The sequence below is a fragment of the Pteropus medius genome, unplaced genomic scaffold (assembly GCF_902729225.1).
Source record: "Pteropus medius unplaced genomic scaffold, Ma_sr-lr_union100, whole genome shotgun sequence".
NCBI classification, from domain to species: Eukaryota; Metazoa; Chordata; class Mammalia; order Chiroptera; family Pteropodidae; genus Pteropus; species Pteropus medius.
The window spans coordinates 15203751-15225808 of NW_024347791.1; the positions used below are offsets into that span (position 1 = coordinate 15203751).

The 22058-nt window shown below is 34.7% G+C and overlaps 1 protein-coding gene and 2 pseudogenes across 3 annotated transcripts in view; 1 reads left to right on the forward strand and 2 right to left on the reverse strand.

The window, feature by feature from the left end:
- Nucleotides 1-22058, forward strand: part of PEX1 (peroxisomal biogenesis factor 1) — a 46777-nt gene that overhangs the window by 8792 nt on the left and 15927 nt on the right. For 2 of the 3 annotated variants that reach the window (XM_039878102.1, XM_039878104.1), the window contains exons 7-16: nucleotides 2246-2369; nucleotides 2581-2684; nucleotides 3573-3655; nucleotides 8433-8565; nucleotides 12970-13066; nucleotides 14216-14386; nucleotides 15884-16038; nucleotides 18221-18410; nucleotides 18621-18787; nucleotides 20296-20430. In XM_039878102.1, the coding sequence (XP_039734036.1) occupies nucleotides 2246-2369; nucleotides 2581-2684; nucleotides 3573-3655; nucleotides 8433-8565; nucleotides 12970-13066; nucleotides 14216-14386; nucleotides 15884-16038; nucleotides 18221-18410; nucleotides 18621-18787; nucleotides 20296-20430 (1359 nt within the window). Of the gene's footprint in view, nucleotides 1-1028; nucleotides 1051-2245; nucleotides 2370-2580; nucleotides 2685-3572; nucleotides 3656-8432; nucleotides 8566-12969; nucleotides 13067-14215; nucleotides 14387-15883; nucleotides 16039-18220; nucleotides 18411-18620; nucleotides 18788-20295; nucleotides 20431-22058 lie in introns of all 3 variants that reach the window. The other variant, XM_039878103.1, reaches the window with a different exon arrangement.
- LOC120615212 (uncharacterized) lies at nucleotides 4597-4716 on the reverse strand (annotated as a pseudogene).
- LOC120615310 (uncharacterized) lies at nucleotides 16605-16723 on the reverse strand (annotated as a pseudogene).

Sequence of the window (22058 nt, forward strand, 5' to 3'; positions counted from 1 at the left end):
CATATAAGTGGAATCATAAATTATTTGTCCTTTTTGCGTGGCTTATAATTTTACTTAACACGTTTTCATGATTCATCCATGTTGTATGTATCAGAACTTCATCCCTTTTTATGGCTGAGTAACATTTCATTCTATGTGTGCAACACATTTTATCCATTCATCTGTCGGTGGACACTTAGGATGTTTATACCTTTTGGCTGTTGTGAATAATGCTGCTATGAATGTTGGTTTTACAAGTATCTTTTTGAGTCCCTGCTTTCAGTGTTTTTAGTATATACCTAGGAGTAGAATTGCTGGATCATATGGTAATTCTGTGTTTTAACTTTTTTTCCTCAGCATTTTATTATTGGTTTCAAGTATACAGTACATTGGTTGGACATTTATTGGTTAGACGATTCCCCTGATTATTTTCCCCTCTGGCTCTACACATAGCTATTACATTACTGCTGACTTCCTTCCCTAAGCTATGCTCCCCATCCCTGTGACCCTCTATCAACTACTAATTTGTACTTCTTTAACCCTTCACTGCTTTCTCCCAGCCCCCCACCTCCCTCCCCTCTTGCCGTCACCAGAGTGTCTTCTATATTTGTAAGTCTGTTAGTCTGTTTTCGATTAATTTGTTCTTTTTGTTCCTTAGATTCTGCATATAAGTGAAATCATATGGTATTTATCTTTCTCTGTCTGACTTATTTCACTCAGCAAAATAACCTCTAGGTTATTATGTTGTTGCAAATGTCTGTGTTTAACTTTTTGAGAAACCAAGAAGTCTTGAGGAACGAAGACTTTAATGAGCAATACATATTCTATGTGCCTATACAAATATGGTTAATTTTGGCTCTTAAAAGATTGATATTTTTTCTACATCTGTGTAATTAAAGATTTTTTTCCCATGTTATTTCAGCATTAATATTGCAGCATGAAAGAGTACTAGACTGTTTTACTTTTCTGTTCTGTTAATTCTTTAGGACGTTAGGGTTAAGGTCAGGTATAAGGGCAATTTATTACTGTTCTTTCATTTTCTCTGGCAGCCTAAAGACATAAGTGAAGAAGGAGGATGATAATGCAGGAAAATTATTATATTATATGTTTAAAAATTTCTTCTCTGATAATTCAGATAGTGCCCTTGGATCCTCAGGATCATGATGGTCATGTCATGGAAGAACCAATTTAACAGAACTTTCTAGTTAATGAAACCCCCAGATAAAATAGTTTATTTTATGTGACTGAAGAAGAGGAAAACACGTAGAATGCCATTTCCATAACATTATGTAACTGAGCATTTAACACATTGGCTGAACAGTACAGAGTGAGTTGTAGTTTTAACTTTTTGGTTATTGACCTAAGTATTTTTCCAAAGTTATGTCTCTTATGTATGAAAACAATTAGCAACTGATCATGAGATTTTTTTTTTTTTTTTTGTCTCAGTGTTGGGATATTACTACAGAATTCCTTTCCTATCCTATGTTGTATATTTTAGTGGAAGCTTTATGACTTTGGCCCATCTCTCTGGGCTATGATTGTATCACTTGGGACATGAAGATGTTTGATTCCAGAGAAACTGTGAATTCCTTTCTGATTCTAAAAGTCTTGATTTTAAATAGTTCTAATTTTCATTTTATGACTTTGTTTAGGTCTTTAATCCCATTGCCCAATAATATCCAAAGAAGTAACTATTTCTGTGATCTTTAAGAATGGGAAAGTAATTTCTTAGTTTAGACTGCTTTTGGTAGTGATCAAGTTCTGAACTGAGCTTAATTAGCAAATAAAAAGCTTGACTCCAGATGAAGAGAGATAACTATATGTTTTTGTTTTTCCTGTTTTTAATTTCAAATAGGTTTAAAAAACTTAATACACACACACACACTTCCATATACCCACACGCACACCTCCAAACAAGGAATCCAAACTAGGAGTTTGCTTTCCCACCTATGTAGTACAGGGAGGCAAAGGAGAATGGTGTTGAAATAGTTACCAAGTGAGCCAAATCATAGCATGTGCGTCACTGGGCATAGTGAAGAACAGCATTTAGAAGGCTGCCACTGGAGTGAGTATTTCTTCAGGTTACACTGTACTCATTGTACTGACCAAATGTCAAATCTAAATCTATGACTATAGAATGTGAACATCATTCCTGGTTTTGTTTGGTGAGGTTTACATTTTATTAACAATGTGTTAAAATAAGGATGTTAGGGTTAAGGTCAGGTATGAGGGCGATTTATTACTGTTCTTTCATTTTCTCTGGCAGCCTAAAGACATAAGTGAAGAAGAGATAAAAACTGTGTTCTATTCATGGCTGCAGCAGTCTACTATGACCACACTTCCTTTGATAATATCAGAGGAAGAATATATTAAGCTGGGAATTAAAGATGGTGGGTAAATTCTATTTGTTATTTTGATATTTTTCCTACTGAAGTCATAAAATTTTTCATTGTTTTTCATGATAACAGGATACATATGTAAACATTTTACATACCAAAGAATGCCTTTATTTAAATTTAAATAAATTTGATGCTTGAAATCTTAAATTATTTCACTTCAGCTTCAGTACTAACTGTACATTTATTACTTTCTTTTCAATAGGGTTGAAGGAGTTTTCTCTGAATATAGTTCATTCTTGGGAAAAAGAAAAAGAAAAAAATATTTTTCTGTTGAGTACCAATCTGCTGCAGAAGATCACAATACAAGTAATTACATACTATTGAATATTTAATGAAATAATATTTGTTACATGTGATTGATAATAAAGTATGAATTTAACTGTAAGACCTTGCATTCTAAAGTGTATTAGAAACTCAAATGATAAGCGTAAGGAATAACTTGATTTAAAATATTTTATTCTATAATCTCTTGAACTTATCTAAATAAATTATTGATTTATCCTAAATTTAAAATCAATGCCTTAGCACAATTAAGTTTCAGAAATAGAATTGATCATGTTAACTGGCAAATGGATCATGATTTAAAATTCTTCCTGTATTGAAACAAAGGAAAACTTAGCTTCAGAGATTTTTAAAATTCATATTTTTATTTGCAGTTTTGTTGTACAACTCATTATTTTGGCAATTCTTAGCTTCTCAACTCTTTGCAAATATTATATTACTTTTCTACCAGAAGTATTTTAAAAGTCATCTTTTTAGATTATTATGTTTTAGAATATTCATTCTTGTCATTATAAAATTGAAGATGCTCTAGTCATTTATAATTTCAGTGGTTTGGAACTAGACATTGGTTCTCTGCTTTTGAAATATAATTGAAGGAATGGCATTCAGAAAAGATACAAATGTAAGAATTGTGAAAAGAATAAATGTGACGCAAATAAAAATTGCAGATAAGGATAGGTCTGAAAACATGTTAAGGAGATGACATTCTTTACTGTTTATTGACCATAAATATTTGTGTTCCTTGGATGAGTAAATTATTGTCAGGGCTGTTTTAAGTAATGATCTTACATGCACAGTATATCTTTTCTCTCTGGTGTAATGGAATCAATGATCCAGTTTCCTGGGACCCAAGAAAATGAGTCAAAAGATATAACTTTGAAATGTAAAACTGATTTTTCCTTGCTACTATAGGTCCTTCTGGATCCTATGGTAAAAGAAGAAAACAGTGAGGAAATTGACTTTACTCTTCCTTTTTTAAAGCTGAACTGCTTGGGGTAAGAAGTTATGGCCAAACTACCATGTTTAGAGACATATTCGTTATTATGTCTGGCAGGGTTTTTATGTGTAAATATTCAAGTAGATGTTAATGTCATTGAATAATCTTCCTAAATGCATTAGTAGATATTTTTTCAAGGATTGTTGCTGTTTTCACACCTAGCTTAATAATATGCCTTGTCTTAGATAACTAAAAGTCTGAAGCTTATTAGAAACTTTACTTTGAGATTTGATTTTTTTCAATTACAATTGACATTCAGTATTATATTAGTTTCAAGTGTACGGTATAATGGGTAAGACATTTATATAATTTACAAAGTGATCCCCCCCAATAAATCTAGTACACACCTGACACTATATATAGTTATTACAAGATTATTGACTATATTCCCTATGCTGTTCTTTACATCTCTGACTATTTCGTAACTGCCAATTTGTACTTCTTAACGCCTTTAATTTTTTCACCCTGCTTCCCAACCCCTCTCCCATCTGGCAGCCATCAGTTTGTTCTCTGTATCTGTGAGTCTATTTCTGTTTTGTTTGTTCATTTATTTTGTTTTTCAGAGTCTATAAGTAAAATCATATGGTATTTGTCTTTTTCTGTTTTATTTCACTTAGCTTAATACCCTCTAGGTTCACCGAAGTTGTTGTAAATATAAGATTTCATTGTTTTTTATTGCCAAGTAATATTTCATTGCATATATGTACCACATCTTCTTTAAACATTTGTCTTTTGATTGGAACATTTAATCCATTTACATTTAAAGTAATTATTGATAGGTATGTAATTATTGCCATTTTATTGTTTTCTGGTTGTTTTTGTAATTTTTCTCTGTTCCTTATTCTCTTTCTTTCATATGTTGATGTCTTTCTATAGTGCTGTGTTTGGATTCCTTTATTTCTTGGATATCTCTTGTAGACTTTTTTTTTTTTTTTTTTACGCCTACAGCACCTGGTCTTTCTAAGTGGTCTTCCCATCCAAGTACTAACCAGGCCTGACCCTGCTTAGCTTCCAAGATCAGACAGGATTGGGCGTGTTTAGGGTGGCATGGCCGTAGACTCTCTTGTAGATTTTTGATTTGTGGCTACTATATGCTTCATATATACCAAGCTATGTTTATAACACTCTGTTTTAAATTGATGGTCACTTAAGTCAAACACTGTCATTTTTACTCACCCCCTCCATGTTTATATTTTTGTCACTATCTTTTTACTGTTTTTGTGTGTGTTTGTGTGTATCCTGTAATTAACTGTTTAATTACACATGATCTTCCTACTTCTGCCTGTTAACTTTTGTATCAACTTTGGTGTTAGTTGATTCTCTACTTTTTTTTTGCCTTATGACTGATTTGTTTATTAACCAAGAGCTTTGTGTCTACAATGGAAGAAAAACATCCACAATCAATCAAAACTGATTTTCAAGATATTTTCAGATAGTTGATGTTACTTAAAATAGTAGATCCTCTGCTTTTATTATGTGTTTGCCTTTGTCAGTGAGAATTTTTTTTTTGCAATCTTTTCTTATTTATATTTTTTTCTTCTTCTTCATAAAGAAGTCCTTTTAACATTTCTTGTAATTCTGGTTCGGTGGTGATGAACTCCTTCAGTTTTTTTCTTGTCTGGGAAGCTGTTTATCTCTCCTTCCATTCTAAATTATAACTTTGCTGGGTAGAATAATCTTGGTTGTAAGTCCGTACTTTTTTATCACTTTGAATATTTCCTGCCAATCCCTTCTGGCCTGTAAAGTTTCTGTTGGGAAATCAGCTGTCTTATGGAAGCTCCTTTGTAGATAACTACTTTTCTCTTGCTGCTTTTAAGACTCTCTTTGTCTTTAACCTTTGGCCTTTTTATTATAATGTGTCTTGGTGTAGGCCTCTTTGGACTTGTATGTCTATTTCCTTTGCCGGTAAGAGAAGTTTTTAGTCATCATTTCTTCCAATAGGTTTTCCATCTTCAGCTCTCTTTCTTCTACTTCTGGTACCCCATGTGATGCGAATATTGTTATGTTTGATGTTGTCCTAGAGGTCCCTTAAATTATCCTCATATTTTTGTTTCTTTTTTCTTTTTGCAGTTCTAATAGGATGTTTTCCACTACCTTACCTTCCATATTGCTGATCCCATCCTCCGCTTCATCTAATCTGCTGATTAGATGATTGATTCCCTCTAATGTATTCTTCATTTCAATTATATTGTTTATTTCTTACTGGTTCCTTTTTATTTTTCCTATCTCTTTGTTGACATTCTCACTGAGATCATCTATTTTTCCCCTAAGTTGATTTAGCATCCTTCTAACCAGTGTTTTGAACTCTGCATCTGGTAAATTGCTTGTTTAGTTCTTTTTCTGGAGTTTTGTCCTGATCTTTAATTTGAGACATGTTTCTTTGTCTCCTCATTTTGGCTGACTCCCTATGTTTGTTTCTATGTGTTAGTTAGATCTGCTACATCTTCCATTCTTGGCAGAGTGGCCTTATGTAGTAGGTGTCCTGTGGAGCCTGGTGGCTCAGTCTCCCTGTTCACCTGATCTGTGTGTTCCAGGGGTGTATTTTGTGTGGATTGTATGTGATCTCCTGTTATAGTTGATTCTTGATTGCTTTTGGCATGTCAGTTTGTTGGATTTACCCTCAGGCTAACTGCCCGTAAGGACTGGCCATGACTACAGCAGACAAGCTATTGTGTGGGGGCCAACCCCAGAGAGTGGGATTTGGATTAGCAGAACTCTGGTGCCTATAGCATTCTCCTTTTGGTGTGTCATTTGTGGTACCAATTGGGTGGTGCTCTGGTGTGGTCTGAAGCCAACCAACAGCTGTATTGGTTCTGGGACCTCTTGGGAGGGGATCCTGTGCAGACCAAGGTCAGACGCTGCCTGTGTCCAGCCTGGGGCTACCTGGTAGGAGTTAACAAAGTGATCTGTGGTTGGTTGCTGCCTGTGTCGGGTTTGAAGGTGCCTGGGACTGGTTAAGCTGTGAAACGAGGTTGGATGCCACTAGTGCCAAGCTTGGAGCTGCTTAGCAAGAGGTACGGGGCATGTCGAGGCCAGCTGCTGCTTGTTTGGGGTTTGTGGACCCATGAGAGATTTTCGTAAAGTCTGTACACGGGCAAAGGGTCTCTGCTTATGTGGCTTAGCTTCTGAAAGTGGTTTGGGCAGGAGTGTGTGAATTGGGTGGGAAGTGGTTTCAGAAAATCATCAGGGTGGGGTGAGAGCAGTATTAGCCAGGTTAATGGTGACTTAGATTTGGTACCCACCTGCACCTGTAGATTCTGGGGAGGAGAGCTTGACAAAAGAACAATGGTGCCTGCCAGCACTTAAGTCCTTGCTCAAAAGCCAGACAATTCATTTCTTTCCTATATGTTCCAGGCACTTTGTGAGCTGCTGTCCCTTTGTTTGAGCTTAGGGCAAGTGTTTGTGAGTGATTGAGTATCTGCTTAGGCCCTTTAAGAGGACGTCTGGGTCTACAGCAGCCCTCCATTTCATCCAGATGAATCCCTGCTAATTTTCCCAGTCAGCTGTTGTAGAGATTCCTGTCTCCAAGCACTAGAACCCTAGGATGGGGAGCTCAGTGTGGGACTGAGAGCCTTCTCTCCTCAGGAGGTACCTGAGATATCACTCTGGATTCTTAACCACCACACATGGTTGTGGGATCAGCAACCCCTGATTGGCATCTCTGCCCCTCCTACCAGTCTTGATGTGACTTCTTTTTTATAGCCTTATAGCCTTAGTTATAGGAGTTTTGGTCAGCTAGTCTTCAGGTGATTCTCCAGGGTGATGGTTCTATAATTTAGTTATAATTTTGATGTCTTAGGAGGAGGTGAGCACAGTATTTACCTACTCCGCCATCTTGACCAGAAGTTTCCTTTGAGATTTGATTTGTGAGAAGAATGTAACTAGATATGACCTGGATTGTATGTGCTTGAATAAAACAGTAATTCTTAGAAATAATAAATTTGTTTTAAAAGTTAAATCTATAAACAGTTGAATGTTTAAAAATATTTCAAATTAAGTTATTCCTTCAATTCTTATTAATTAGGATTATTTGTGTTTTCCTCAACTTTTTAGACAAATCTGAAAAGAACCTCTTAATTTCTTTATCTCTTATACGACATGAAATCTAATATAAACATTACCTCTTAGAATTCTTCCCGGAGGCTTTTAGTAGGTGTAATAGTAGTGATTTGATTTCCTGTAATAGTGTAGTCTATATGTGTTTTAGTAAAAGGTTTAAGCCATAAAGTAACAATATTTAAATATAGCATACTATATTTATATATTATAAAATCTCTTCAATTCAGACTCCTATTTTAGAAATTTATGATATTTATTATCAGAAATAAAAGCAATCAGAGTCAGGAAGTAGGATGAAGTTTATTTTTGTATAATCTACACATTGAAACTGGATTTCAAAGGTGGCATTTAAGAGCAAATGTCTTCAATTATCCTAACACTTCAAAAGCATGCATTTATGATTATGTCGATTACCAAACCAAAAATCATTTTGAAGGAGATGTTTGTGTATGTTAAGAAGATTTCTTAAAGAATTTTATTAGGACAAAACTTTTAGTTGTTGCACATGTTTGAAAGTAAAAAAAAAAAACTAGTTTTAAAAGCTCTGACTCAAATTTGGCGTTAATTCAATATACTTGCAAGTAAGGGAGAATTTCTAAGATTCTACTCTTTTAAAAATGATTAAGTAGCCTGGGAAGGAAAGTTTCATAATTCTTTATGGCTAGGTTGTATTCTGCTTTAGTTTTTTATCATGCAACAATTTATATATTTTGCAGAGGAGTGAATTCATTGGCCGTATCCTCCATGGAGCACATCACTCATAGCCTCCTGGGACGCCCTTTGTCTCGGCAGCTGATGTCCCTTGTGGCAGGACTTAGGAATGGAGCCCTTTTACTCACAGGAGAAAAGGTATGTGATTAAAATGTGCTTGTTTTCACTAATAGCTTTTAATTTCTCTCTTTGGGTTTTGATAATCGGTTATATAGGGTTATTAACACAAGATATTTAAAGCATTCATTCAATAATATTATTTTTGAGTGCCTGCTATTAGATATTGGGAAAGAGGTGATAAATAAGGCGATGCTCCCCCTACCATTTTTCTGTATCAGCTGATACGATTGTATGATTTTTCTTTTTCAGGGCGTTGATGGGTTTGATTAATTTTCAAATAACAAACCAGCTTTGCACATCTGTAATAAATCCTGCTCGGTCATGATGTAGTATTCTTTTTATACATTGCGAGTTCTGTTTGCTAATATTCTGTTGAGGATTTTTGCACTAAGTTTATAAGAGAAATTAGCCTATAATTTTCTATTTTTGTACTGTCTTTCTCCAGTTTTACTATCAGGGTAATAAAAGAGTTGAGAGGTGTTCCTTACTGTTCTGTTTTATGGAAGAGATTGTATATGGTGTTCATTCTTCTTTAAATGTTTGGTAAAAACTCCAGTGAAACCATCTGGGCCTGGAAATTTCTTTATTGTTAATTTTTTAATTATAAATTCAATTTTCTTAATTGTCTATTTTATTTAGTAGTTTGTAGTTTTTGAGAAACTTTTCCATTTCTTCTAAGTTGTCAAATTTATGAGCATAAAATTGTTTCCAGTATTTCCTTATTACCTTTTAATGGCTGCGGAATCTCTTGTGATGTCCTGTTTCCTGATATTGGTGATTTGTGTCTTCTTTCTCTTTAAACTTTGACCCTGCTTTTTTTAAAGGGCTTACAGTTTTACCCTCTACCAGCATATTATTGCCAGGGATCCAGTGTGGTCTTTGTGATTCTTTGTGCTTTTTTCCATTTCAACATTTTAAGGCTTTTTTGTTTCTGTTCACTGTTAACTCCAATATAATAACTTTTTTCTTCCTGTTACTAGCCTAGTAGCTTTCTTCTGGTTCTTATTTAAAATATAGCAATTACCGCAATGTGTTTCCACCTCAGGAAGCTAGAAAAGGTAGAACACAATGAATCTAGTGTAAGCAGAAGAAAAGAAATAAGAATTAGAGCAGAAATCAATGAATTGAAAACAAGAAATCAATAGAGAAATTAAATGAAACCAAACTCAAAAGGTTAATAAAGTTGATAATCCTCTAGCCTAGGTAAGAAAAAAAAAAGTGATGTACAGCATGGTGATTATATAGTTAATAATACTGTATTATATGCCTGAAAGTTGCTAAGGGAGTAGATCAGAAATGTTATCACCACAAAAAAAGAAATGGTGATTATGTGAGGTGGTAAAGGCATTAATTAATCTTGTTGTGGTAATCATTTTGCAATATAGAAGTATCAAATCATCTTGTATGCCTTAAACTTACCCAAAGTTATATGACAACTATCTCTCAACAAAGCTAGAAAAAGAAGAGAAAAAAAAAAAGAATTTAGAATTTATCATAAGAACAAGGAAAACCCATGATAGAATTTGCTTTATTTTATTTTTACATATTTTTAATTTTTAAGTTGAAGCACAAATAACAAAATGCACAAGCTGTAAACCCAATGGATTATCACAAAGTAAACCCTCTGTTTAATAGCCTAATAAAAAATTGGAACAAACCTCCCCCCACTAAAAAAAAGAAAGATTAAACAGATTGCTAGTATCGAAATTAAAGAGAAAACATCACTACAGATCTCATGAACATTAAAAGGATAATAAAATAGTAATAGTAACAAACAACTCTGTGCTTGGAAATTTGATAACATAGATGAATAGACCAATCCCTTGAAAGACACAAGCTGCCAAAATTCACACAAGAAGAAACAGACACTATAAAAAGGATTACATCTAAATAAATTTAGTCAATAATTAATAATCTTCCAAAACAGAAAGCACGAGGCTCAGATGGTTTCACTAGAGTTTTTACCAAACATTTAAAGAAATTATTCTTTGATTCTACCAAACACTTAAGAAATTATACCAATTCTCTACAATCTCTTTCAGATGATAGAAGCAGAGATAATACTTCCTAATTTATTCTGAGGCCAGCGTTACCCAAATTCTAAAACCAGACAAAGACATTACAGGAAAAGAAAACTACAGACCAATATCTCTCATGAACATAGATGCAAAAATTCTCTACAAAATATTAGCAAATCAAATAAACCAATGTATGTAAAGAATTATACATCACATTCAAATGGGGTTTAACCAAGTATGCAAGGCTGGTAAAATATAGCAACTGCTCTATGTGGTTTCTAGATTACTATGTCAAATTTCAAAATGCATCATCATGGTAGAATATTTATTTTGAAAAATGAATATCTTCCTGACTCAGAAACCAGACTTCTACAGCATCACCTAAAGGTAGCATGGTTAATAGGAAGAACTAGCAGAAGACCTGGATTTGAGTCCCATTTCTGTCATGTACATACTGGCTGTGACCTCACGCAGTTTTTTAGTTTCTTATCTGCCTTCTTAGGATTACCTCACTTAAGGGAAATAATATACATGAAAGGAGTCTAAACTGAAAAGTGCTATGCAAATGGGAATTACTTTGAGGAAGGAGAAGAAAAGGCCCTTTGACTAGGCAAAATGATTATGACAGGTGAGGTCTATACCCCAACACCCCTAATTTCTTTGTTTTCTGGAGCCCATTGACTTTGAATAGAAATACAATTCTGTAAACTTAAGGATGGTAGTGTTTGTTGAATGCCTGCTAAATTTCAGACTTGGTACAACAAGCTTGGCTATTTCTTCAGTCCACAGTAATGAAAAACAAGATTAGAAGTGATTCAGAGCTGTTAAAGCTAGACAAAGCAACAATGGTAAGAAATAATAGTAGATTGAGGGAGGAAACCTGTATTGAAAGAACTATAAAAACCTACCAATTTCAGCCTTTCTAGAGGGTACTATAGCAATGTTTAGCAAAATAAAAAAAAAAAAAAGGTTTTGGATATAGTAGTTCCACTTCTACAAATTTACTCTAAAGGTATAACCTGACAAATAAACTTATATGTGTATGGATGTTTATTTTAGCTATACTTAAAATAAATAAAAATTGGAAGCAGCCTAAATATACACTTTGGAAGGGACTCAAACATTAGAGCCCAATACGTCCCCACAGTGGCGTTGAACTAGGGAGCAGATGCAGCTCTATATTTGTTGATAAAAAGGACAATGATTTATTGTAAACTTGCGTGAATACTTAATTCCATCTTTATAAATTTACATACAATGTGTGTGGAATACCTGGAAGGATAACGCATCAAAACAATTGACAGCGTTCTGTGCGGTGAGATGATTACAGAAGACTTTTACCTTTTTATGCTCTTATGTATTTACAGTTATTTTGTGGTTTTTACATATTAGTTTATAATCAGGAAAAAAATTAAGCTTTCAAAAAAATGAAATGCACATTGGACCAAAACCCTATATAGTCTGGAGTCATTTAATAGAAAAATACACAGTCGTACCCACCTTGATAGTCTCTGAGGGCTACACTGTACACTAATTGATGGTCACACTTATATTGTAAATCACCAAGAAACTGAATTAAAATTACAGTTAAAGATAATAGGGAAGCGGGTAATATTTTTTCTATTAAAAATAATTGAAATTAAATAGGAATAAGTTTTATTTATCTAGAATAATTATTTATAGTTTATATTATTCCCTTCTAGTAACAAATAATGAAGCTTTACCTATTTTTAAAGGTAAAAGATTTAAGTATCATTGATTGTTTTAACTAACAAATTAGATGTTTATATAGGCACTAATAACATAGGATACACTCAGCTCGTAGCAGCTTAAAAGAAAAGCCCTATTTTAGTAACCCCTGCATATCTCACACATCAGCTAGACTAGTGGATATTTATCTCTCTTTTTTTAACTTTCTCAAATCAGTTTATTATTTTTGAATTTAGCGTAAATCAAGTTTGGAGTTGGGGTGGGGAAATGCCCCTTTTAATGGTGTTTATAGCCCTGATATTTTGTTGTCATCTGTACACCTTTTCTCTGGTTCATAATACTTGAATCCTGCTATTAAGATTAGGAAACTGGAATCTCCTGGTTTCTTCATAGAATAAACCTAGACTTGAGTACTTAGGAAATAATTCTTTCCCACTTATCCTGCAGTGCTCTCTTACAACTACCTGAATCCAGATTTTTATTCTTTCCTGTCAGTTTACTTTATGTTAAATGCCATTCACCATAAGGTGGTCCTAGAGTTCCAGGCTTCCCTCCCAATTTTATTGAGCTATAATTGACATATAACATTATGTAGTGTATACTTGAGGCTGAATCTTTGACATTGACACAGTGACAGAAAGCTGTTTCTGTGATTTACTATACTGAGAGTTATTATGAATTAATTATTTTCTAGGGGAGTGGAAAATCAACTTTAGCCAAGGCAATCTGTAAAGAAGCATTTGACATATTGGATGCCTATGTGGAGATTGTTGACTGTAAAGCTTTACGAGGTATGGATATGATAACACTCTAAATAAATTCCATTTTTGGTAGACAGATGTTATTATTTAATGCTGTTGTTGTAATACATACAAATATCTAATTTGAAATTCCTTAGAAATTGAAATTTCTTAGAATTGGCTTTCTAATGTTTTAAATAAAATTTTTAAAACTCTCCATATTTAATTGAGGCCTTTTTCACTACCAAAACTCTTTGTAGACTGTATTCCTGGAAATGCCAGTCTGAGAAAGTTAGTATTTAGAATATATCCCAATGGGTATAAATTATCTTTGATTTGCTATGGGAAACTGGTAGAGAGGTTATCTCAAGGAAGGGAGAGTAGATGGCTGCAGACAGCAAACAGAATTACAAGTTACCATATACACTTTTATACTTTTAAAGTCTGTAATGTTTACATTATCTATTCAGTTGAAAGATCGGAAAGATTTTACTTCAGGTAGTTAATGTTTTTTCCCTTGGCTACCACTACCACTATCATATAGTCCCAGTTAGTCATTATATTCTCAGTATTTTTAATCTGGTATATGATAAGCTAAGAAATAGCCTTCGAAAACTCATTACTTCATATGCTCATCTCTGAGTCCTGCTTGAAGCCTCATGTGAAAATTTGGTTTTAGAACTAAGCGATAGGAACTCTTTACATTAGCTTATGAATTGATGTGTTTTCTACTGTTTAAAAATTAAAACTGTAATTCGCCAGGAAGTTTGAGGCCAAATTTATGATTCAAATATAGCTACTCTAGGATCCCTAGGCAGTTAACATTGGTGTTAGATTTTACCTGAATCTTGATCCCCTATTCTCATTTATATTTTCCTGCTTTTACTTTACTATTTTGTTGTAAGCCATCTGATGTTTTCTGTGGAATAAGATTAGGTATAAATAAATACATATATACAGAAATTATAGTAGCATATTCCTTTTTTTCAGTTTTATAAAATTCAGTACTTTCCTAGTTTTTTGATGCTGTATTAATTAAACCATGTTAATGATTAACAAATTTTAGTGATTGGTATATTAACAAAACATGGATTGAATTTTCATAGTTAAATCAATGTTGAGCTTTTCTGATGCTTTCAAAAGGGAAGCCTGAACTTTCCTAGCCTTGAAATTAAACCATTTGATATCTTCTGTTTTAAGGGAAAAGGCTTGAAAACATACAAAAAACCCTAGAGGCAGCTTTCTCAGAGGCAGTATGGAGACAGCCTTCTGTCGTTTTGCTGGATGACCTCGATCTCGTTGTTGGGCTGCCTGTACCCCCGGAACAGGAACTTGGTCCTGAGGCCGTGCAGAGCCAGCGGCTTGCACACGGTAATGCTAACACATCTGCTCACTGGTGTCAGGCCTTTTTCTTTTATCAGGCACCATTTTTTTTGTCTTAATGGGAAATCTTCAGAGAAGAGAATATATGCTATTTTATGTGTTGCATTTGAGCTTCGATAGCATCCTACAGCTATCCTGTAATAGCAAAATTGGTAGAATAAGAACAGCATGAAATACTGCAGCTTCATGGTTAGTCTTCGAGGCCTTTTTATTCTCCTTTACTGATCAGAATTTGCTTAGTCGTACAGATTGTTTAGGAAGTTGTTCATTTGACAGATATTTGTCTTAACACTTGTCCACAGTCTGTATTTTCAAAGTCTAGGAGAGGAAAGAAAAGTAAACGGACAATTTTAGTTCAAAATTCTGTTAGTAATAATGATAGCTACCATGTCTTGCATGCCCTTTCTGGGCTAGGGATTGCTTTGCACTCTACGTGCAGATATTCTCCTGGTTTTACAACTGAGAAATAGAAATTCAGAGAATAGGTAATTTGACCAGGGTGGTACAACTAGGAGGTGGTTTGATACACTCTGCTAGAAGTTTATACAAAGTGCTATAAGAGCACATACCCCAAATCGGGGGTGGTCTAGGGGGTAAAGAGTTATCAAAGAAGGCTTCTTGGTGGAGTTGATAACTGAGATGAGTTTTGATGGAGGACTAGAAATTAGCATGAAGCAGCCTTATGCTAATGAAGAAGCAAAAGAAGTGTGGTCCACAGGCAAAGGCACAGAGGTATGAGAAGTCATGGTATGTTAGGGAATACCCCACTACTGGAGCTTAGAATTCAAGGAGAAGACTAGGGAGGAGGGACGGGCACTGGAGGATTTGACAGCATTCAGCTGCTTCAGTGTTCTTGAGAGCTGAAATAGATATAAAATGCAACCATAGTGGCTTGAATTATTATAAACTAGTGTTATCTCACATTTTGAATCTTGCAGCATCTGCAAGATTTGTTAGTCTAGTGTTTAAGAGAATGCTGCAAATTTCTAGATCAGGACTCAGATATACATTACTAATGCCTGTTTCATTCAATTTCGACCTCATACCAACCAAACCTTATAAGACATAGGGTGGAGAGAGATTGTTTAGGAAGTCGTAGGAATGTGAGCTGTATTTTGCTTAATTAATAATACAATATGGAGATTTGTCATCCTTGTATAATATTTATTTCAGAGACTCCTTTTCATTGCCTTTATAAGATCCAGAAGGAAGGAACCTCACTAGCTATTGTTCTCAGTATACAGACTGAGTTTACAATGCCTCCTAGGCCTCCTCTGTTAGATGAATTAGAGCCTAGCCTATATTAGGTCCTCAATATATAAATCAATAAATGAATAGAAGATTTAATTTTTAAAAGGTGTAAAAGAGCCATACCATTTATACTACGTCTTAAAGCTTGACTTTAGGTTATCATTATTAATGAATGTGCAATTTAAAAAGATGTTTATATTTACTAAGCTTTTACACTATATTGCTTAATTCTAGCTTTGATTGACATGATAAAAGAGTTTATTTCCATGGGAAGTTTGGTTGCACTGATTGCCACAAGCCAGTCTCAACACTCTCTACATCCTTTACTTGTTTCTGCTCAAGGAATTCATGTATTTCAGTGTGTCCAACATATTCAACCTCCTGATCAGGTAACATACTACTTGTGAAGATTGTTGAAATATATCCTCCTTTATATAAATAATTTTTCAATTATATTAATGATTTGTGGCTTTAATCTTACGCTTACATTAATGATCTTAATATTTAAAAGGGGTGACATTTGGTGCATGTGCTTAGAAACAGTTTTCATTTATAAACATCTGTTATTATGTACTTTCTAAGGAAATGGCTTTTTTGAAAACAGCATTTCTTTTTTTAATTAAAGTTTTATTATTCTACTTAAAAAGTACGGAAACCCTAAAATTTCTTAACTGCTTTAATTTCCCATTGGTGAAATCTGTAGATACATTGTGGGAATTAGAATTTTTTTTAGCTTTATTTAGGTATAATTGACAAATTGTATATATTTAAAGTATAGAACATGATGATTTAATACACATTGTGAAACATTTACCATTATTAACATATCTATCAACTCACAGTTACCTTTTTTAAGCATTTCTTAATAAGAGCATTGAGAAATGCATAGATGTCTTATAAAAATTTAATTAAGCTTTTTAAAATTTTTTAATTTTTAATTTTTATTTATTTTTAATGCCTACAGCACCTGGTATTCCTGGGTGATCTCCCATCCAAGTACTAACCAGGCCTGACCCTGCTTAGCTTCTGAGATCAGACTAGATCAGGCACATTCAGGGTGGCATGGCCATAGACTAAGCTTTTTTTAAACCAGCACTAATATTCTGTACCCACTGTGATTCCAGCATGTGAGTTTTTTCCTCACACTACTAGGCAATTCTTGGACACCAATGGATGTCCTGCAGTTCAACTCCATTCTGACGCTGTCTACATGGAGATCGCATCAGATTCCACAGGTTAAGAGCCCAGGACCACAAGATGGCCCTCCACTTCAGATGTCAATTTCAAGTCTAGGTTGTTACCTGCACTTCTTACTGGAGAAATCAGAGATCCCACAACCTCCTGCTTTGGTTTGATTAATTTGCTAGAGCACTCACGCAACTCAGGAAACTAGCTTACTCACTAGACTACCGGTTTATTACAAAGGATGTTAAAGGATATGAATCAATAGCCAGATGAAGAGATACATAGGGTGAAGTCCTGTCCTCACAAAAAAGCTTCTGTCCAGGTGGAGCCTGGGGCCTAGCACCATGGCAAATGGAAGTACCTCTTCACCAAGTTGGAAGTAGTGTAACCCCCTCCTTTTGGGTTTTTATGGCGGCTTCATTGCATAGGCATGATTGACTAAATCGTTGGCCATTGGCAGTTGATTCAACCTCGAGCCCCTCTCCCCTCCTGGGAAGTCGGAGTGGGACTGAAAGTTTCAACTCCCTATTTATGATTAGTTCTCCTGGTAACCAGCCCCCATCCTTAGGTGCTTTCCAGAAGTCACCTCATTAAGATAAACTTTAATGTGGTTGGAAAGAGTTTGTTATGAATATCAAGACACCTTTATCACTTAGGAGGAAATTCTAAGGGTTTTGGGAGATCTGTGCCAGAAATGGGGACAAAGACCCAATGTATATTTCATATTATAAATCACAATATCACAAGCACAGACGGTCCATTGTCTCCTTTGGGGACTCATGTTCAAGATAGTTTTAGTGGCAGTGACTCAAAGAAGTATCTTCTGGGACTGGCAAGCACATTTTAACTTCTTGTTTAAAGTTATTACCTAGCATCTACCCTAAATACTCAGACCCTGTGCTAATTAATTGTTATTGAAGAATAAAAGTATTATACCTGTTATTAAGCATAACAGAATGGTCATTGTATATATTTTTAGAAATAGGTTTTATAGGGACAACAAAAAAACACTCATAAGTGAATCAGGTATTTACTAAAAAGGCTCTTTACTGGAGAAATAGCAATTATTTATCAGTGTGATTTTTTTATAACTTTATTGAGGTTTAATTGAAGAAAACAAACTCATTATTTAAAGCATACAGTTTGATCACTTTTAACATGTATATGCCATGAAACTATCACCACAATTAAGGTAGCAGATATTTCCATCACTCTCAGAAGTTTCCTAGTGCCCCTTTGCAGTCTCTCCCTCCCCCATTCCATGTGCAGAAAGCCACCAATCTGCTGTCACTGTAGATTATGTCAACCTGATATTTCTCAAACCATATGCACTAAAATTTACACCTGAGGAAAACTAGGAATTTGAATTTTGTGTTTTTTCTTTAGGAACAAAGATGTGAGATTCTGCGTAATGTAATAAAAAATAAACTGGACTGTGATATGAACAAGTTCACTCATCTTGACCTGCAACATATAGCTAAAGAAACTGAAGGGTTTGTGTCTAGAGATTTTACAGTGCTTGTTGATCGAGCCATACATTCTCGTCTCTCTCATCAGAATATATCCACCAGGGAAGGTATATTTTACTCTTAAAACCAAAATTGTAATCTTCATTCCATGATGGAGAAATGTAGTAAGGCAGTAATTAAATATATATTCCATTTTAGTATTCAAATAAGCAGTTGTATGAGTAGAAAATTGGCATTGCCAGCTAAGTCGATGGTATATTTTGAAAATTTATATACATATATGACTACCAAAAGAAGTTTCATTTATTTTTAAACAGAATTAGTTTTAACAACACTGGACTTCCAAAAGGCTCTCCAAGGATTTATTCCTGCATCTCTACGAAATGTCAACCTGCATAAACCTAGGGACCTGGGCTGGGATAAGATTGGTGGATTACATGAGGTTCGGCAGATACTCATGGATACTATCCAGTTACCAGCCAAGGTACTCTACAGAAACAATCAAATACTTACTCCCAGAAGAACCAGTGAATCATTGGCTTTGACTTTATGTGTTGGCTTGCCCAATCTCAGTTTGGTTTAACAGGTATTTACTGAGTTACCAAATAAATGTCCAGCACTATTTTTGGTCCTCTGATTTTTGAAGTATTTGATATACTTCTTACCCATAAAAAGCCTATAAAGAAAGCTGGGGTGATATTCATAGTAAATACATTTTGATGTGAATTTTATAATTCCTGTGTTTGGCTTGACTCATTGGCTAAACCAAAAGGAACTATCAACTGACATTTGAACAGAAATAGATAGAAATAAGCTGAGAGGTGGAAGAGTCTTTCAGGTCCATGAACTAGTAGATTAAGCAAGATTTCAGACTCTGGGTGTCAGTCCTGGAAAGGCAGAATTATCAGGCAGCATAGACCAACCAGGCAGATGGCAGTATAAAGGGGGCAGATATAGATTGTTCTTCAGAAGATCAGAAGGTAGAGTCTAGGGCTTAGTGTGTTTGCTCTTGATCTTAGCCAGAAGGCTGAGAAGCAATGGATTAATGTGTTTGGATCAGAAACCTGAGAAATAAAGATCATTGCATGAGATCAGGGACCCATACAAAGAAGTAGAGAAATGGGTAAGGACCTCAGTTAATGTAACTAGATAGCAAATACTGGGAACTGTGGCCAGCAGGGCCTGGGAAATGAGTGCAGCTTAGGGCTGTGGATTAAAGAACTGTTTGAGAGAACATGAGTGTGGAATACTTACCAGCAGGATCATGACCCCAAATACTGGGTCTGGGTGCCAACCATTAGTATCCAGATACATGGAGGCCATCTACATAACTGCTGACCTCAGGGCCTCTTTCAGATTAGAGTGAAGGTAGAGATGGGGTTAGAACTTTGTCAGCAGGTGGAACTAAAATAGTCATACCTAGTAGAGACCAGGATATTGCTGACATAGCCTGATGTAAACTCACCTGTTCGAAAAGTTCTTTACTCTCTGAGAAGGTGGTGCTTTAGAAGGTAATTTAGAAGCAGTCACTTGTTTGGCATGGAAACTCTGGAGATTTTACTATCTGTTATTATACAGGCTTCTCTATTATTTCTTTTCTTTCTTTGAATATACACATCTGTCATAACTTGTCCTGTGAACCATATAAGTGGAAGGCAGTATACTGGTTAAAAGATCGATTTTTATTTTCTTAATGTAGTACTTTTATAGTATTTAAAAAACAGGAAAAAATGGAAAAAAATTCTGATGCAGCTATATGCATTTGATGTAGAATGTATTCTGTGGTCCAATCGAGAAAAATCTAAGGTAGTTCCTTTGAGTTTATTTATTATTTTGAGTAGAAATTTTATTTTCTGTGATTGCACTGTTAATAAAGGTGGCAGTTATCACCATCTGAATACTTTTCTATACATTGATCTTTGGCTGCTTCTTAGTCATTTGTTTTAATGACTATTTATATGACTATCTTTGTCATATTTTTGCATTTTTTAGTACCCAGAATTATTTGCAAACTTGCCCATACGACAAAGAACAGGAGTACTGTTGTATGGTCCTCCCGGAACAGGAAAAACCTTACTAGCTGGAGTAATTGCACGAGAGAGTGGAATGAATTTTATTAGTGTCAAGGTATGTTTTGCATTTATTTTTTTCTTTTTTTTATTGAGATAATACTGATACAACATATAATTACCTATTTTAAAGCATACAATTCAGTGGCACTTAATGCAGTCATAGTGCTTGTAACTACCACTTCTCTCTGATTTCAAAATTTTTCATCCCATTCCCATTCCCTGTGGTTCCTAGCAACCATTATTCTGCTTTCTTTCTCTGGATTTGCCTATGCTGGATATGTCATATAAAAGGAATATGAAATTTGTCACCTTTGGACTTGGCTTCTTTGAATTATTATAATGTTTTCAAGATTCATTCAAGTTGTAGCATGTACTTTAGTCCTTTTTATGCTTGAATAATATTCCATTGTATGGATATGCTACAATTTGTTTATCCATCATTGGTAGACCTTTGGGAGTGCTGCTATAAACATTTGTGTACAAATTTCTTTGTGGACATAGGTTTTCATTTCTCTTGAATATACACCTAGGAGTATAATTGCTGGGTCATATGGTAATTCTATGTGCAACTTTTTGAGGAACTACCAAACTTTTCACAGTGATTGTAGCATTTTACATTTTCACCAGCAATATATGAGGGTACCTCTTTCTTCACATCCTTGCCAGCACCATTTGTTTCTTGATTGTGGGTTGCTTTCATATTTGGAAAACTAGTAGGAGCAGCAGCCATCTATTAGTTTAAGCTGCGTGGGTAATTGAATACGAGCCGCCTCTCGTTTGTAGGACTTATAATATTCTTGCTTAAGGCAAATCTTCATGTATTTTGAATTATGCATGAATATTCATATGAAAGAGCAAACTATACTTGAAGGGAGAAGAAAACCTAGAAGACTAGGGGTTGGGAACCACACTGAGGCAGGAAGCTGAAATTTTTATGGTTCTGTTATTTGTTGGCTATAGTTTACCTTTGCTAGTGTCACACTAGGTCTAAGTTTTTTTGGATATATGGTGAGTGTAGTAATTAAGGGACATGTTAGCAGATCATTTCAGGTAATGCCTCATAGTCCACCACTTGTGTGTCATTATGTGTGCCTGGGGTCTGATATCTTAGTTGTAATGTTTCAGCATCCAATAATATTAGTTTACGAAAAAGTGATTAGATTTCAAGGCAAAGGAATCATATATTGTAGCCTTATTCAAAATCAACTTATAATCTGAAAGCCCGTTTAGTGATTTGCAGTTGAGTTACGTCTACTGTCTTTTTATCACCTTTTTTTGTGAGTTGGTTACAGGAGAAACCTGTATAGAGGAAAACAGTATAATACCATAGTCTTCTTTTTTACTTGTTGCTAGAATGTAGTTTGTAGTTTTTTTAAAAAAACATAATTTTCAAGACTAAAGCTTGTGTATATTGTTGTATTTTAGATTATTCCATTAGAGAGAACATCTTACCTCTTTAGTAAATCTTCAAATCACAGTTTGGGATGAGTTCTCAAAAGAAAGCTTTCAGTAGAGAGCTAATTCTCTCTAGGTGGTTCAGGGCTAATCCTAGGAGGCATGCATCAAAGGTGAGCCTTTCACTGACACCAGTGTGTTGCCTTGTCCCTAATATTTTGCCTTAGTTATTTCTGGTTCCATCCTCTATAGTTCTCTGACTGTATAGAGGAAATCTAATGAAACACT